This window comes from Anolis sagrei, chromosome 1 (assembly GCF_037176765.1).
Source record: "Anolis sagrei isolate rAnoSag1 chromosome 1, rAnoSag1.mat, whole genome shotgun sequence".
In the NCBI taxonomy this organism is placed as follows: domain Eukaryota; kingdom Metazoa; phylum Chordata; class Lepidosauria; order Squamata; family Dactyloidae; genus Anolis; species Anolis sagrei.
In genome coordinates, this window is record NC_090021.1 from 42,731,622 (window position 1) to 42,749,710 (window position 18,089).

General features: G+C 39.2%; 1 protein-coding gene across 1 annotated transcript in view; it reads right to left on the minus strand.

Annotated features, from left to right (window-relative positions):
• Positions 1–13,921: 13,921 nt before the first annotated feature.
• Positions 13,922–18,089, minus strand: part of PPP1CB (protein phosphatase 1 catalytic subunit beta) — a 34,624-nt gene continuing 30,456 nt past the window's right edge. Inside the window, exons 5-8 of the mRNA XM_060754121.2 lie at positions 17,689–17,760; positions 17,088–17,239; positions 16,508–16,642; positions 13,922–15,502 (exon numbers count right to left, since the gene is read on the minus strand). Of these exons, the coding sequence (XP_060610104.1) occupies positions 15,398–15,502; positions 16,508–16,642; positions 17,088–17,239; positions 17,689–17,760 (464 nt within the window). The 3' untranslated portion in view covers positions 13,922–15,397. The remainder of the gene's footprint in view (positions 15,503–16,507; positions 16,643–17,087; positions 17,240–17,688; positions 17,761–18,089) is intronic.

Here is an 18,089-nt window from a genome sequence, read left to right on the forward strand (position 1 = left end):
ACTGTCAATACTGTCAGTGCATTTGCCACCTTATTCTAGCAACAACTTGAGCAGCAGTAGCAGCAAGGTCATTACTTTAACTTAATATAAACCTTCAAGATCTTCTGTATTGCATTAAGCACCGGGATTGTGGCGCAGCTGGCTGAGTGTCAGCTGCATTAAGATCACTCTGACGAAAAGGTCATGAGTTTGAACCAGCCCGGGTTGGAGTGGGTTTCCAACCCATTGTGTAGGCTGTTGTCGACCTTTGCAACCCAAAAGACAGTTGCATCTGTCAAGTAGGAAAATTAGGTACCATCTTAAAGTGTGGGGAGACTAAATTAACTAATTTATGATGCCATAAAAAAAGACTCCAGCAAAGCACTCCAGCAAAAAAGCATGCGGGGAATGCGGAAGTACTTCATCAGTGTCGCGGATGGATGATGAAAAGCGACAGCTTCCCTGGCGGCCAGAAAAAGTTAAATAGCCTCTGTGTATTGTCTGTATATGTTGTATGTCAAAATTGGCATTGAATGTTTGCCATATATGTGTACACTGTAAGTCCCCTGTAGGGTGAGAAGGGCGGAATATAAATACTGTAAATAAATAAATAAATAAATAAATAGGAGCAAGGTCATTACTTTAACTTAATATAAACCTTCAAGATCTTCTGTACTGCATTAAGCATTTGAATCCAAAACTTTGTAGCTTTTTCACTTGTCCACCACATGTGATAACATCTCCCAGCTTGTTCATACTTCTGCCATACTTTTGAAATATGTTTACACATTCTAGTCTTTTTTTTCTGGAATCATAGACTGTTGGTGCATCATTTTATAAAAACTGTCTTTGACATCATAACATAAATGTTAGCCCATTTGACCACCTTGCCCCATTGTTTCATCGGTATGATCCAGCGTAAATTCTGAGCCAATTTTGTTATACCACCTTTAATTTGTTCCTCTTCCATATCAATTTATAACACCATTTTGCATCATAGAATAAATTAAAAGCAAGATTTGACTTTGTATTGTCGAAGGTTTTCATGGCTGGAATCACAGGGTTGTTGTGGGTTTTCCGAGCTATATGGCCATGTTCTAGAAGCATTTTCTCCTGACATTTCGCCTGTGTCTATGGCAAGCATCCTCAGAGGATGCTTGCCTACCTCTGAGAATGCTTGCCATAGATGCAGGCGAAACGTCAGGAGAAAATGCCTCTAGAACATGGCCATATAGCCTGGAAAACCTACAACAACCCAAGATTTGACTTTCATTATTGCTATTTTACCTCTTCCAGGACACAGATCTTTTTCACACCATAAAATTGTAACACTCTTACAATTGATTGCATCCTTCTGGGGATCGGGTCGGGTGGATATTTCCTTTCACTTAATGTTTATATTCTCTTTAGTTATTTATTAACCATATTTATATACCACCTCTCACAGCCTGAAGGCGACTTGAGGCGGTTTGCAATCGGCAATCAATGCCATCTCCAGCAAATGCCATTATTCTTACCTGGAAAGTAAAATACTAAAGAAAAAAATAATCCAGAATAACCTAGAAACATTTGAGATCAAAACTGGATGGAGTATATGAGTCTGCACCAGGCATGGATGGGAAAACTTGGCCCCTCTGGGTGTTTTGGACTTCAACTCCCATCATTCCTAACAGCCTCAGGCCCCTTCCTTTTCCCCCTCAGCTGCTTAAGCTGAGGGGGAAAAGGAAAGGGCCTGAGGCTGTTAGGAATGATGGGAGTTGAAGTCCAAAACACCCAGAGGGGCCAAATTTCCCCATGCTTGTTTTATACACAAGCTGCAAGAAGGAGGATAATAAATTATTATTGTTGTTGCTATTTAAATAGTGCTGTATAGGAAGCCAAGTTTGTGTACACTGAACTATCAGAAAGCAAGGTTGTCCCTATCTCTAAGCCATTCATCCATTTCCGATTTCGGAATTGTGGATAAGGAATGATCAACTTAATAGTGCCATTCTCGTAATTAATTCGCCTCGAAAAGTCTCTGTGTGGTCCGCTCCCATCAAGAAAGTCAGTGAGCCAAAATTAACACTTTTTTGTCTGCCAGGAATGCTCAGTGTCAATATTTACCTCACGCCTATGAACCCTAATGGCAAACAAGATGGAGATTTCTGATCCACCAATCAGAAACCTCAACTGGGCATGTTCTCTCCTCCTGGCAACCTCATCTAAGGCAAAAAGCAAACCTACCATTATTTTACGGCCAATCAGGATGCTCTCTTGACAAGTCCCAGCCAATCAAAATTCAAGCGCCTCTTCAGTCTCTTTCTCTGGAAGAAGGCCTTGACACTGTAGTGGGCCAAAGGAAGCCTCTCAACCAATCAGAGAAGAGGGAGCGTTGTTGCTAACTGACTTGTGGCCTTTGGCTTTATGCTCACTTTGTGAGGAAAGCAGCTGAAGAACTCAGAAAGTTACATTTTTTGAAGATCTAAATTAGTAACTTCTTCCAAAAATAGCATAGTTAACACCCAGAAGGCACACAGAACCATTCCTATGGCTTCTATATAAATAAAAAATGTAATGTTCGTTTGTGGGATTGACATAACTCAAAAACCACTGGATGAATTGCTGCCAAATTTGGCCACAAGACACCTACTAACTCAAGGAATGACCATCACTCAAAACAATTTGATTTTGTCATTTGGGAGTTGTAGTTGCTGGGATTTATAGTTCACCTACAATCCAAGAGCATTCTGAACTCTACCAGTGATTGAATTGAACCAAACATGGCACACAGGACTCCCATGACCAACAGAAAACGCCAGAAGGGTTTGGTGGGCATTGATCTTGAGTTGGGGAGTTGTAGTTCACCTACATCCAGAGAGCACAGTGGATTCAAACAATGATTTCTGGACCAAATTTGGCACAACTATTCCAAATATGAACATAGATGGAGTTTGGGAGAAATAGACCTTGACATTTGGGAGTTGTAGTTGCTGGGATTTATAGTTCACCTACAATCAAAGAGCATTCCGAACTGTACCAGTGATGGAATTGAACCAAACATGGCACACAGGACTCCCATGACCAACAGAAAATGCCAGAAGGGTTTGGTGGGCATTGATCTTGAGTTTGGGAGTTGTAGTTTACCTACATCCAGAGAGCACAGTGGACTCAAACAATGATGAATCTGGACCAAACTTGGCACGGATGTTTCATATGCCCAAATATGAACACAGATGGAGTTTGGGAGAAATAGATCTTGACGTTTGGGAGTTGTAGTTGCTGGGATTTATAGTTCACCTACAATCAAAGAGCATTCCGAACTCTACCAATGATGGAATTGAACCAAACATGGCACACAGGACTCCCATGACCAACAGAAAAGACTCGAAGGGATTGGTGGGCATTGATCTTGAGTTTGGGAGTTGTAGTTTACCTACATCCAGAGAGCACAGTGGACTCAAACAATGATGAATCTGGACCAAACTTAGCACGGATGTTTCATATGCCCAAATATGAACACAGATGGAGTTTGGGAGAAATAGATCTTGACGTTTGGGAGTTGTAGTTGCTGGGATTTATAGTTCACCTACAATCAAAGAGCATTCTGAACCCCACCGATGACAGAATTGGGCCACAATTCCTACACGGAACCCCCATGACCAACAGAAAATACTCCAGTCCAACTCCCTTCACCAGGGTAAAAAAATATAATCAAAGCCCTCCTGACAAAGAGCCAGCCAGCCATAGATATAGATAGATATATATGATTCACACAGAGAGAGAGATATACTATCATAGATTTGAAAGGGACCCTTAAAGAAGGACAATGATATGTTGCATGTTCCAGAGTAGGCAAACCAGACAACCTCCACATCAACACTGACAAAGAAACACGAAGAAATACTGTTTACCCACAAGCATAAATAAATTACATATATTAGAAACCAACATTTTCTCATTAATTTATTTTCCAGATCACCAGACTGGGCCACAGCAACACATGGCAGGGGACAGCTAGTATTAAATAAATTGTCTCACACACAGATACATGCAGAATTAACGTCGTCTGGCTTCTTGCCTCCACAAACATGCACATATTTTCCTCATTTGCCAGCCTTAATTCTGCAACTGTAGCTGATTTACAGGCTATTGCAAGCTGAGGGGGAAAAGGAAAGGGCCTGAGGCTGTTACTGGCTTTTAGGAATTGTGGGAGTTAAAGTCCAAAACATCTGGAGGGTCCAAGTTTGCCCAATTCCTGGGTCGATGCACCCTACATTATCATAGTCTTTAACCCTCTCTTGAAGGTGTTTTTCCTTTTGCATTTTCAATATTTTAGTAGTTATCTTTTATACTTTCAGATATGCAATATTTAAATAATATTTTGTAAATATTTTGCAATCAGTATTTTGTAAATAAAGGTATATCTATTTACCCATTTTTCCTATGTATGCCCCTTTTTAGGCCTGACCATATTAACTGGACACAAGAGGGCACTAGATTACCATCCAAACCAAAAGCCAATTTTACTAGTCCAGCTTTTTTCATGGGGATCATATAGGCCAGTGGTTTTCAAACTTCCTAATGCTGCAACCCCTTAATACATTTCTTAATGTTGTGGTGACCCCCAAACATAAAATTATTTTTGTTACTACTTCACAACTGTAATTTTGTTATTGTTTTGAATCATAATGTAAATATCTAATAGGCAGGATGTATTTTCATTCACTGGACCAAATTTGGGACAAATCATGTCCAAGCGAAGATGTGAGAGAAGCCTCCCACAAGGATGGTAAAACATCAAAACTTCCAGGTATCCCCTGGGTAACGTCCTTGCAGACGGCCAATTCTCTCACACCAGAAGTGACTTGCAGTTTCTCAAGTTGCTCCTAACATGAAAAAAAAATTGGCACAAATATCTGATTGATTTTTTTCATTTGGGAGTTATAGTTGCTGGGATTTATAGTTCACTTACAATCAAAGAGCATTCTGAACTCCACCAACGATAGAATTGAACCAAACTTTGCGCACAGAACTCCCACGACCAACAGAAAATACTGGAAGGGATTGGTGGGCATTGAGTTTTGGAGTTGTTGTTCACCTCCATCCAGAGAGCATTGTGAACCCAAAAAATGATGGATCTGGACCAAATTTGGCACAAATATGTGATACACCGAAATTTGAATACTGGTGGGGTTGGGGTGGATTGTTTTTTGTCATTTGGGAGTTGTAGTTGCTGGGATTTATCAGAAGAGAAGGACAGGCGGAGAGATCTTCCACCTGCTCTGCCAAAGGGATTCCTAAGACCATCAGAAATATGCTGTGGTGCAGTTGGCTAGTAGTCAGCTGCAATAAATCACTGACTGAAATGTCATGAGTTCGAAGCCAGCCCGGGTCAGAGTAAGCTCCTGACCATTTGTCTAGCTTGCTGTTGACCTTTGCAGCACGAAAGACAGTTGCATCTGTCAAGGAGGAAATTTAGGTACCGCTTATGCAGGGAGGCTAATTTAACTAATGTATGGTGCTATAAAAATCTCCAGCAGTGGGAGAAAGAATGAGGAAGTACTCCATCAAGGACTTAGTGTCACAAGTGGACTGTGAAGTGACAGCTCCCCCAATGGCCGGAATTCGAGCATACCCTCATGAAGCTTAAATTGCCTCTGTGTTTGTCTATATGTTGTGTGTCTATGGTATTGAATGTTTGCCACATATATGTGCACTGTAATTTGCTCTGAGTCCCCTGCGGGGTTTGAAGGGCGGAATAGAAATACTGTAAATAAATAAATAAATACATTTTATATTGGTCTTTGGAGACACTCCCCTTGCGACCCCCAGGTTGAGAAACGCTGGTATAGGCAATATTAGCCGGAAATCTAATCTTGTTTGGCCTGCAAAGGGCATTTCCAAGGTTATTATTACTATTATTATTATTTGCATGCTATCTTATCAGGACTCCTATGGCAGTTTATGAGAGAGACACAATAAAACGATTCATATAACTAAAGCAATACAGACCATAAAACAACAAATGAACTCCAGAGAGTCCATAGCATAGCAATACAGAGTATTTCCCTGAATAAGGTGCCATGTTTAATTGCTGGTTTCTCATGCTGAGGAAGTCAAATTTAGAATTTCTGGTCAGTGAAAGGTGGACTGATCCTATTAGAGCAGGCATGGACAAACTGGCCTTTCTGGTGTTTTGGACTTTAAGTAAGCTGTTAGGAATTGTGGGATTTGAAATCCAAAAGACTTGAAGGGCCAAAGTTTGCCCATGCCTATATGAGACTGAAGCCACTGCCTCAGCTACCAGGTGCTGACAAGCAACCACAAAATACTGCAGGAAAGAGAGATGTAGAATGATACATACCTTGCCCTTTTGTGTGGGAGGATGCTACCTGATCACCATTGTTGAATATTTTGGGGTCCAGCCCAGTGGGGCTTTGATATATGAAATGAGAAAGAATGCCATCTTGTTCCTCCCAGGAAGCCAAATGTCTTACAGTGGATCTACATCAGGGGTCCTTAAACTTTTAAAACAGAGGGCCAGGTCACAGTCCCTCAAACTGTTGAGGGGCCGGATTATAATTTGAAAAAAAATGAATGAATTCCTATGCACACTGCACATATCTTATTTGTAGTCCAAAATCCACTTAAAAACAATACAATAATTAAAATGAAGAACAATTTTAACAAATATAAATTTATTAGTATTTCAATGGGAAGTGTGGGCCTGCTTTTGGCTGATGAGATAGGATTGTTGTTGTTGTGTACTTTTGAGTCATTACAGACTTAGGTTGACCCTGAGCGAAGGCTGGATAAATGACCTTGTAGGGCCACATCCGGCCCCCGGGCCTTAATTTGAGGACCCCTGATCTACATCATATAATTACTGAAGTTTCACACCACTTTAACTACAATACCTTTGTGCAATTGAACCAGGGGAGCTTATCTACACTGCCATATAATGCAGCTCAATGCATTCAAACTGTGTAGATGGGCCAAAGTCCTGAATCTTTGCTGGTGGTGCCTCACCAAACTACAACTCCCACAGCATTGATCCATGGCAGTTAAAGCAATTTCAAACAGTATTATTTCTGCAGTGTAGATGCACCCTGCAGTATAGATACAAATGGAAGGAAGAGGAGCAGACCAAAGGCAAGATGAATGGATGGTATTCTTGAAGTGACTGGCTTGACTTTGAAGGAGCTGGGGGTGGCCACGGCTGACAGGGAGCTCTGGTGTGGGCTGGTCTATGAGGTCACAAAGAGTCGGAAGCAACAGAACAAAAAAACAAAAGATGCACCCTTGGACAGGCCATGGAGTATTTCAAAGTATTTGATCAATGGCCTGCCTTTCCCCCCAAATGGGCCTCAAGCTGAGCTAAAGGGCTAATGTTCTGACCTAGCACTTTCTCTTACGTATCTGATAGGAGCAATTGTATAAGCCGAAGTTCTCTAGCAAATGGGATGCTATGGGAATTCCAATAGACTTCTCAATTTTAATAATTGTGATGTCTCCTGCCATTGATTTTTGAATTGCAAGATATCTCAAAAAGCACCAGCCCACAGAGGTATGTCTCACTAAGGAGAAAGGGATTGAATCTTATGGGTAGCTAGCCGTCCCCTGCCACACGTTGCTGTGGCCCACTCTGGTGGTCATGGGGGTTCTGTGTGGGAGGTTTGGCCCAATTCTATCGTTAGTGGGGTTCAGAATGCCCTGTGATTGTAGGTGAACTACAAATCCCAGGAACTACAACTCCCAAATGTCAAGATTCTATTTTCCCCAATCTCCACCAGTGTTCACATTTGGGCATATTGAATATTAGTGTAGAGTTTGGTCCAGATCCATCATTGAGTCCACAGTGCTCTCTGGATGTAGGTGAACTACAATTCCAGAACCAAAGGACACTGCCCACCAAACCCTTCCAGTATTTTCTGTTGGTCATGGGAGAACTGTGTGCCAAGTTTGGTTCAATTCCATTGTTGGTGGGGTTCAGAATGCTCTTTAATTGTAGGTGAACTATAAATCCCAGCAACTACAACTCCCAAATGACAAAATCAATTTTTTGAGTGAAGGACATACATCGGGTTGTTAGGTATCTTGTGTTCAAATTTGGTGTCAATTTGTCCAGTGGTTTTTGAGTTCTGTTAATCCCACAAACAAACATTACATTTTTATTTATATAGATTCCTCCTCACCCACTTCCAGATGCTGGAGGACATGTTACAAGTATTTCCCTTGTCTTATTTGTTTTCTCCCCCTTTAACCAGAAAAATAGGTTCCATTTATTTCTCTCTACTTTGGACTACACATTTCTTCCTTCCTGCGATGCTCTGGCAATCTCTTGACAACACCGATGCATTTGTGCTTTTATCAAGGTTACCTGTAATCGTTTCAAGTTTATTACCAGGATGCATTGTACTGCCAACAGTAGGTAGTTTGGCCACTATCTTTTCCCTCCTGATCAGATACCTGTGTTTTCCCTATATTAAATCTATAGAGTACATATTTATAGGGGGACTACAAGTTGCATCACTCGTCTATTTTGTTGGGAGGCATGCTTTGGACAAGGCAACAGGTATCATTTGAAAATCAATATGACCTGGATCGTGTTTTAATGAATCTAGGGATTTAGATTACAAGGCAGTGTGACTGAATGGCAATTGTTGTGGCTGTACAATTTTGTGGGTCAAGTCAAACAATGCAAGCTAAAGACCTTGCAAAACGGCAACGCCCAAGATTCCGTAGCATTGAGCCATGGCAGTGAAAGTGGTGTAAACTGCATTAATTCTACAGTGCCGACTCAACAGGAACGTGATGCTATTTGTAATGTTCAAGTTTTTTATTTTACATCATTCAACATGTTGTGAGTTTCGCAGAATCAGAAGAGTACAAGGATTGTCCAGCCCCACCCCCTGCCATGCAGGAATATAGTCAAAGCACCCCCAACAGATGGCCATCCTGACTGCTTGAAAACCTACAGAGAAGGCGACTCCATCACTCTCCAAGGCAGTATATTCTACTGGTTCTTTCTAATACTTAGGTGCAATCTTTTTTCCTGCAACTTGAAACATTGCTCTATCCTGTCTCCAGAGCAGCAGAAAACAAATTCCACCCCCCTCCTCCATGTGACTTCTTTTCAAATATTTAAACATGGCTATCATGTCTCCTTCTCAGCCTTTTCTCCAAGGTATACATGCCTAGTTGCCTCAACTATTCCTCATAGGGCAATGGTTCTCAGCCTTCCTAATGCCGCAACCCCTTAATACAGTTCCTCATGTTGTGATGACCCTCAACCATAACATTATTTTCATTGCTACTTCGTAACCGTTATTTTGCTACTGTTATGAATCATAATGTAAATATCCGATATGCAGGATGTTTTTTCATTCACTAGACCAAATTTGGCACAAATATCAGATATGCCTAAATCTGAATATTGGTGGGGTTGGGGGTTGATTTTGTCATTTAGGAGTTGTAGTTGCTGGGATTTATAGTTAAACCTACAATCAAAAAGCATTCCGAACTCCACCAATGATGGAATTAAACTCAACTTGGCACACAGAACTCCCGTGACCAACAGAAAATACTGGAAGGATTTGGTGGCCATTGACCTTGAATTTTGGAATTGTAGTTCACCTACATTCAGAGAACACTGTGGACTCAAACAATGATGGATCTGGACCAAACTTGGCACGAATACTCAATATGCCCAAATGTGAACACTGGTGGAGTTTAGGGAAGATAGACCTTGATATTTGGAAGTTGTAGTTGCTGGGATTTATAGTTCACCTACAATCAAATAGCATTCTGAACCCCACCAAGAAATTGGGCCAAACTTCCCACACAGAACCCCTATGATCAACAGAAAATACTGTTTTCTGATGGTCTTTGGCAATCCCTCTGACATCCCCTCGCAACTCCCTTCAGGGGTCGCACCCCAGGTTGAGAAACACTGTCATAGGGCTTGGTTTCCAAACCTGTGATCACTTTGGTCTCCCTTCTCTGGACACGTTCCAGCTTGTAGTTCTCCTTCTTGAAAAAGCGGTCATTTGTAATGTAGCTTTTGCTACATTGTTTCTTAAAAGCAATATAAAAACAATTTACAGTTCTTCAGTATATATGCACGAGGGTTTGGAAATCCTTGTTTTGTTTTAGTCCTTACAAGTAAATGCATTAATTATTGAGCAGCACTGTTGTTCTGTTGGTATTCACTTGAAGCAGGGCTTCTTAAATTTCACCTGGATTCAAAAAGCCAATGCAAGATTTAACGAGTGGTATCACATGGCCTGACCCATGATCGCTGCATGAGTATGACAGCAGAGAACTATAAATGGAAGCTGAAGTGAAGTAGGCGACCGGGGAGATAAACCTGAAATAATCATGGTCAGATGACTGGTTCACAAGCAGAGAATTTCCTAAAAGAAGGATCTTGCTTTAGATGTCTTTTTAAAAAGAAGTAGTGATGAAGCTAGCTCTAACAATGCATGCAGAAAGTGAAATGGAAGGCTGAAGAAAAGATGTGAAATGTAGTCTTGAAATATCAGGAGAGAATGCTTCTGGTACATGGCCATACAGCCCTGAAAACTCACAGCAACACACTGTAGGCTTGAATTTGCCATATCATAGTAAAATGTAACTTGTTTATAATCCATCTGGAAAAATACATCAGTAAAGCTAATTTGTAGGCAACACCAAATGAATCAGATTGATGAAATTCAAACTCGACTGTAGTTCCCAAAAAGATTACTCCAAAATCTAAATGGTAATGAAATGGCAAATGGGATACAAAGTAATAATGTGGTACATAGGTTTAAAAATGCTAAATTCATGTGTGTTCATGCACCCATGCACACACACACATAATGTAGTTTGAATTAGTGAATATCTAGGGAAGAGATACAGTATGACCCCTACATCCATAAAGGACATGGAAGACTTACCATGGACACCCAAATCAATGGATAATAGCTAATCCTATACTTTGACAATATTTGGGCTGGAAACATACCATAGAATCACACTGGGGGATCAACATAGACCTATAAACACTTCCAGGAGGAAGAAGATATTTTGTGGAGCATGGATAAGTGAAACTGAGGGCTGGAGGTCTTTTTTTTTTGTTCCTTCTTGGTTACATTCACATATCCAGCAGAGATCAAACAAATCAGTTTCAGGTTGATCCCCCCCCCTCCATTTTAGGTTGCTTTTCATGTGAGGAGAGACTTGAGAAATTGCAAGTTGCTTCTTGTGTGAGAGAATTGGCTGTCTGCAAGGGCACTGCCTGGGGACGCCAGGATATTTAATGTTTTTTACCATCCTTGTGGGAGACTTCTCCCATGTCCCCCCAAGGAGAGCTGGAGCTGACAGAGAGCACTCAACCCGCTCAAGACTACCCTGCCAATCTAAAGCTGTTTAGGAAAAATCCAATCTCTTATTTGTTGAAAAAAACAAGGGAGCAGTTTGAAACATTATCTGAAAGACAGAATCTTCCCATATGAGCCAGCATAGATTGTAAGAGCTTCGGAGGAGGACTTTCTCTCTGCTTCAACAGGTACATTTAGTAAGGGCATAAAAAGGATTGTTGTAGGTTTTTTCGGGCTATATGGCCATGTTCTAGAGGCATTCTAGAACGCCTCTAGAACATGGCCATATAACCCAAAAAAACCTACAACAACTCAGTGATTCCGGCCATGAAGGCTTCGACAAGACATAAAAAGGAATTTTCCCAGGGGCCGCTTCCAGGCTGTGAAACAAAAAAGCAGTTTGATTGGCTCCCCTCATTGCTTGTTTTCTTTCAGCAGGCAAACACCATTTTATGTAGGCAGTCCTTTGGTGTTTAAAATAGTATTGCATGGCAGAAGGACGTTTTAAAAGAACACATTTTTTGAATGGAAGAAAGATGTTTGAATGTGATGTGTGTTTTAACCTTTCAATGACTTTAATTTGTTTTACTCATACATTATTGCAATAGAATTGATTTAATTGTAAGACAGTTTCCCTTGAAATAAGAAAGGCAAGTCAGACATGAATAAATAATGTGTAATACATGGGACACATTATTCTGCATAATAGTTTCATATTTTTTAAAGCCTGGCAACATACTCTTCTCACAGACAAAATCAAAAGGAATGTTGATGTTTCAAGTAAGAAAGCATTTCTAGGTTTAATCCTTTTTCAACAGCCCTTCCTCAAAAAAAAAAAAAAAGTCTAAGAAAGTATCAACTTATGGAAAAAGCTGTATGTTCTGCTGTGCTTCAACCCCCTGCATGGCATCCTTGTTCTTGTTTGCCTCTCTGAACAGGGTTCCCTTCTGATGTTTCATAGTCTTCACCATCAACCATATTAACTGATGCTGATTAGAATTGCACACAATATCTGGAGGGCACCAGGTTGGAGAACTTATCTAAACTGGCCTCCAGATTTTCAAGCACTACTTAAAATATAAACAGTATTATTAGCTTGTCAACCACATTCAAAGCGACACCATTATCAAAATAAGAAATCAGCAATTTGCTGCACATGTAAATTTTGTTGGAAAATGTCTCAAAAACCCAGTTCTTGACTGAGATAAATAAAATGCCCATCAGAGAGCAAGCGTAAAAGAGAGGCTTGAATACAGAAGAGATTTAGTATTTATTTCTAACATTCCATATTCTTCTGGTAGGATCAAATGTGATGTTCTGTATCCACATGATGGGTTTCAAATAACTTCTGTGCATTCACACAGGTGCAAAGAGATGCCATTTGTACAATTTGTTCAATAACTATCCTGTGAACTACTTTTATTTAGAAATCCAGGTGCCCTCCTCATTGCACAAGATTGTCTTTGAGGAAATTGCTTACATGTCACATTGATGAAACAGTGATAAAAACTGAAGTTCCCCAGTTAAAAAGAGGCTAGTGTTGAGAGGATGCGAAGAAAAAGTGACACACAAGCTTTTGTTTTTAACAGGGACAGGAGCAGAAAGAGTATTTTTTTATTGAAAAAAGAAAAGAGGGGAGGAGGACAGACAGTAAAGTAAAATCTGACAATAATCTACTATTTAGATTCAGAGAAATCATGCTGAATACATTGCTAGTTCCATTCTGGTTAGACAGAAAGAATAGACACCCATGGCTAAAATACTGAAAGCAAATTGCAAAGCCAAAGTAGACACATCTCGCTTTATTTTTTAAACTGAAAATACTGGAGGCATTTGTTAGCAATGGCCCACATCTGGCCATGTTACCTAGAGTCCAGCATTTGTATTCTTGGGCAATATTTAAAACCAAAAACTGAGCAATATTAGGCAGCTTGAAAGGTTTCCAGACATGATGCTCACAGGGAAAGAATCATAAGTAGTAGCTTTAGCTGTTACATCCCTCACCGTTTTCACTGGTAATTAAATGACAATATGTTATCAGACATTAAAAAGTGGACAAATGTGGTAATGGAAAAATATAATTAAAGCAGATTCATATTATATGCATGTGCATGTATGTGTGTGCACTTGCACACTGTATTTCAAAATGGACAATGTTACACTAAGAGTTCTCCAGAACAAATGCTAAACTGAGTTGTACTACCAATTTTAAATGTATTTTTGGGTTCCATGTGTTACTGAAATTCAGGAAGGACCAACAGCATTTTAAAAAAGACAAAGCTTCACCCACATAAATATCCCACCTGTGGCATGTTTTTTCTTCTTGTTATAGAGTATATTGTTTTCCAATGTAGTACTGTCTCAATAAGGTCATTTGTTTGTAGCTCAATGCCATACCTCACTAATGATTTGTTGGCTATTAATTTGCAAATAACTTGGCACTGCACACTTCTTAAAATTATATAACTGGGTTCTATCATTACAAAGTTGGGAAACTGGGTATCAATGAGTATCACAATCAGACTCTTTGACCATATAACATCAAACGGGCAAATGAGTTCATGAAGACATATTAGAATAACCAGTCAGACATCAGATCAGTTAAACAACTTTACTAAATGAAAAAAACCTACATTTAATATGTGTTTAAAACAAAATGGAGTTAGAAAAGAGACTTAAAAGCCATTTTAAAGAAATTCTCACTTTGTCAAAAGTCACTTGCATAATATGTGCAACTTCATAAAATGCAAGTTATTAGAATCTCATTTTAACATTTGCAAAGATGACAATTAAAGAGTTTTACATGTATGATTCCACGCTATAAATTGGAAGCCTCCCCTGTAAAGGATCTTATAAATTTGACAATGTTTAATAAAAAACTGTACTTTTACCCAATTAAGTCTCTGCCGTTCACATATCCAAACACTGTCATTTGCACGTATGAATTGTTCAGGAAAGGAAAATGGAAAAAAAAGCTGCATCAACTTGTGATCATGTACAGAAATTATTGCTACTATATTACACTACAAAGCTGAAGTCTCTACAATAGCATATGAACTTTGATCATGAAAATCCAGAGGATATAATCTTTAGTGACATAGGCCTTACAATCATATTGAACATTCACATGTTAGACAATCCATCCAGCACTAGCCGTAGTTAAGCTATTGCTCATTTATCAATATCCATTTAAAGACACCCCGCTGGAGTAAAGGGGGGAGGGGGGAGGAAAAGAGTTAGCTTTTCAAGGCTCGTCAGAGAGGGATTTTCATGTTTGATGAGTGATGTAAAATGCGCTTTAATGTAAGTATGGCATTATCAGGAAGCTAAGCATGCCAAAAGGTGTTTCATGCTAAATTCTTAAGCAAGGGTACCACGTGATCAAATTACCAACTACTAAGCAATACCCATTCCTGCCCTATTTTAGTTAAATGAAGTGCAATTGTGAGGGTAATGTCAGTTCAAACAGTGAAGTGCACAAATCCATTCTGTGGTCTAAGATAAAGAGCAGGAAATCGTCTGCTATTTGGATAAGGAGCGCTACCAGAGTCAGTAGCTTAAGCTACGTTTATCTTTAGTACTCCAAAAACGGACAACAGCTGCCCCCAAATCCCCTCCACAATTCATTTTCAGCCAGGGAACATGACTAGGTACTTTGCCATCATTCTAGCTACAAAAAATAGAAATCAAAGCAATCAAGCAACAGTAAGACCACATTACACAAATGAAACATCATGCTCTCATCTGATTTAGCTATTACATCAAGCTTAAATTGGGATGTTGGTCAACTTTAAAACTGATGTGAATATGAAACCAAAAGAATTTGTTTAGATCTGATTTTACTCTAGGTTGGTTAATAGAACTTGGAGTATACTTGTTACAATACAGTGTTGCACATCTGTCAACTAGAAAATATTAAAGATCCTTTACCCGTCTCTTTAAGTTAAAGATGTGACATCATAAAGGGTGTCAAATGGCTGGATGGTTTTACAGTGCACACTTATTATATACTGTATATATGGAGTTTTGTCCTTAATAGATCTGATGGGGTTTTTTCTACTTTGTTCCTTTCTTCACCTCTTTTTCGGCGGATTAGCTGTGCGAGGTGGAGTGACCGGACGCCCAGAATTCAGTCCACCATACTGGTACTTTGCTTTCTTTTCAGATGGCTTCAAAATCTTTAAAGAGGAAGAAAAAAACTTTTACAAAACTGTCTTTCAAACTTTCATTATCCTCTCAGGTATAAATCACTGTAAAGATCTCAGCCCATCAACTGATTTTATTACCAGTTTCTAAGGTGCTGCTCTAAATCAAATATAGTACACCCCTCATAGCCAACTGTGCTAAGTACCCCAACCAGGAAGAGATAGCGATTTTAGAAGAATGTTTAATTTGTAGTATCTCTAATGGAAAGATCTGGGAAATAATCTTTCCAGAAACAATGGAGAGTTACTGCCATCCTGATTGACTCCATAATACATACTCTGAACCAAGCCTATCTAGAGACATTTCTTAGGTTAGACTGCATGCAACATTAAATCAGATTAATGCTACCGTTTGTGAAAAGTAATACATCTTTTCCCAATACCCCGCCATCTAGAACAGTATCTGCACAGTTTCTCTTTCCCCCATACTTCAGAGAAGTGAAATAAATTCAATTTAGGTTTAGCAGATTACTAGTTAATCATCACCTGCCAATCAGAAACTCTAGTTTGCTAAATCAACCATAAAAGCAACCCAGAGTTCAATGTTTGTGTCTTTTGTCAACTGGCTATATTTCTTAAACTCTTCAAATATTAAAAATTTAGAAAGTGTACCAAGAATGTAGGCTCTCAAATATGGGAAGATAAGCACAAATGTATGATAAATACAGTATGGCCTCCATATCTGTACAATTGGTCCCATGGTTTCACTTATTCGCATCTGAAAAAATATGATCTCTCTAGGCATTTTTCAAGTCACCCAGAACAATTCTATACTATGCACATTGGAGGACTAGAAATGTTAGACAGGTGTTTTCTTCATGCAATTTTAGATATTGCAGCATGATTCTACATTATGCTTTGTCTTAGTGCTTTATTTCAATATGGGTTGCTATTACCCATGTTTTTGCATTTCAATGGTACATACCACATAACAAGGCAGAAACATTCAAAGAAAGCTCTAATTCTAGATGACCATACCTGAAAAGAACACATCAAAGTTTCATCCACACTCATCATACCACCAGCATTATCAAACTCTCCACAGTAATTAGGAGCAGAAAACAGAGTAACCAGTTGTCGTTTCGCAAAAAACTCATAGCCATCTTCAACCACCTGTCATTAGGGAAAACACAGTCAGAATTAACACAGAGTTCAAAATATTTCTGTAGTCCTAAGACTGTAGGCAATACAAACTTTGGTTAAAGTCTAAGCAACTGCATAGGAAGACTAATGCTACATAATGTAATATGTTTTCAATTTCACACAGAGAAATAAACAAAAAGCCCAAACAATGAGAAGATAAAAAATTAAGATTGTACTGCAAGTCTAGTTAAAGAACGAAACAATTTTGTGTATCATTCATAGAAGCCAATGACTCAAACCTCAGCAGGCAGAGAGTAGAAGAACAACCCTGTACGATAAGGACAACTCTGGATCCAGGATACCCCTTTTTATCCTAAGATATACTAATCCATCGCTTTGCTACCATACAATTTGTATTGATTTCTGGAATTGAAAAGGCAAACAGTACTGAAATGAAGAAGCAACAGACTCCTACCTGGTGAGCTCGACAAATCAAGTCCAAATCATGCCTGTTCAAGAATTTGCTGACTACATCAGCTCCAAAAGTGAAGGAAACCCCACGATCGTTTTCACCCCAACCTTGCACATCCTTATCTGGATCAGACCATAGCAGGTCACAGAGCAAGCCTTAAAAAGAGAGAACAAAAGCATGTATTAGCCACAAGAGCCTGAGTAAACATTTACCAAGGTTTCGGAAGACATGCTTGGTGCACTCAATTATAAATATTTATTTTTTTAAAACCAAATCTTAAATGCACTCCTTTTCTACTGTTATTAATCAAGCAGAAGTAAAGTCCATGTTGATTTCTAAAGATTCTGGCAGGTGAATTGGCAGGTGAATACAGATACCAGTACATAAGGCATAAATTCCCTGTATTGAAGATTGTATGCCATTCTGTGATTTCCCCAATTCACAGGGGAGGGGACGACGACTTTTGTTTCCAAGCACATGCATTATAAAGCTTCCTAAAGTCTTAGACCTGGAAAATAAATTATCACTGAACAGACTGCTTATACTGCAGAGAGCCAGTCTCACATTCTTACTGCTAAACACTATAAAACTGGAAAGGTCTCACCTGTGTCTGGAACATCTGTGGGTCTCATGATTCTTCTGATCTGTTCCATTGATTGCAGATCTGGTGACAATCCTATTAACATAAAGGAACATTAAACACTTTTTTGGTGGAAGATGATCAATGAAAAGTAGACCCTAGCTAGTTATATTTTCTACTGTATTGATTTCAATCAGTTATATCCACTGGATATCTTGTTATCATATTCCATTCTGTACTCCTTATACTACTAAAGCAACTTTGTGCAAAATGTCACCATCCATGTATCTGAAAACACTGTAAAAGACCTGAGCAATAAGAACTGAAGTATCATGGGTATGGAATGCTATACCAAGTACGGAATACTTGCATCAAGCAACAGATTTAAATATACTCTTGATAAGAAAAAAATCCCCTAAATGGGA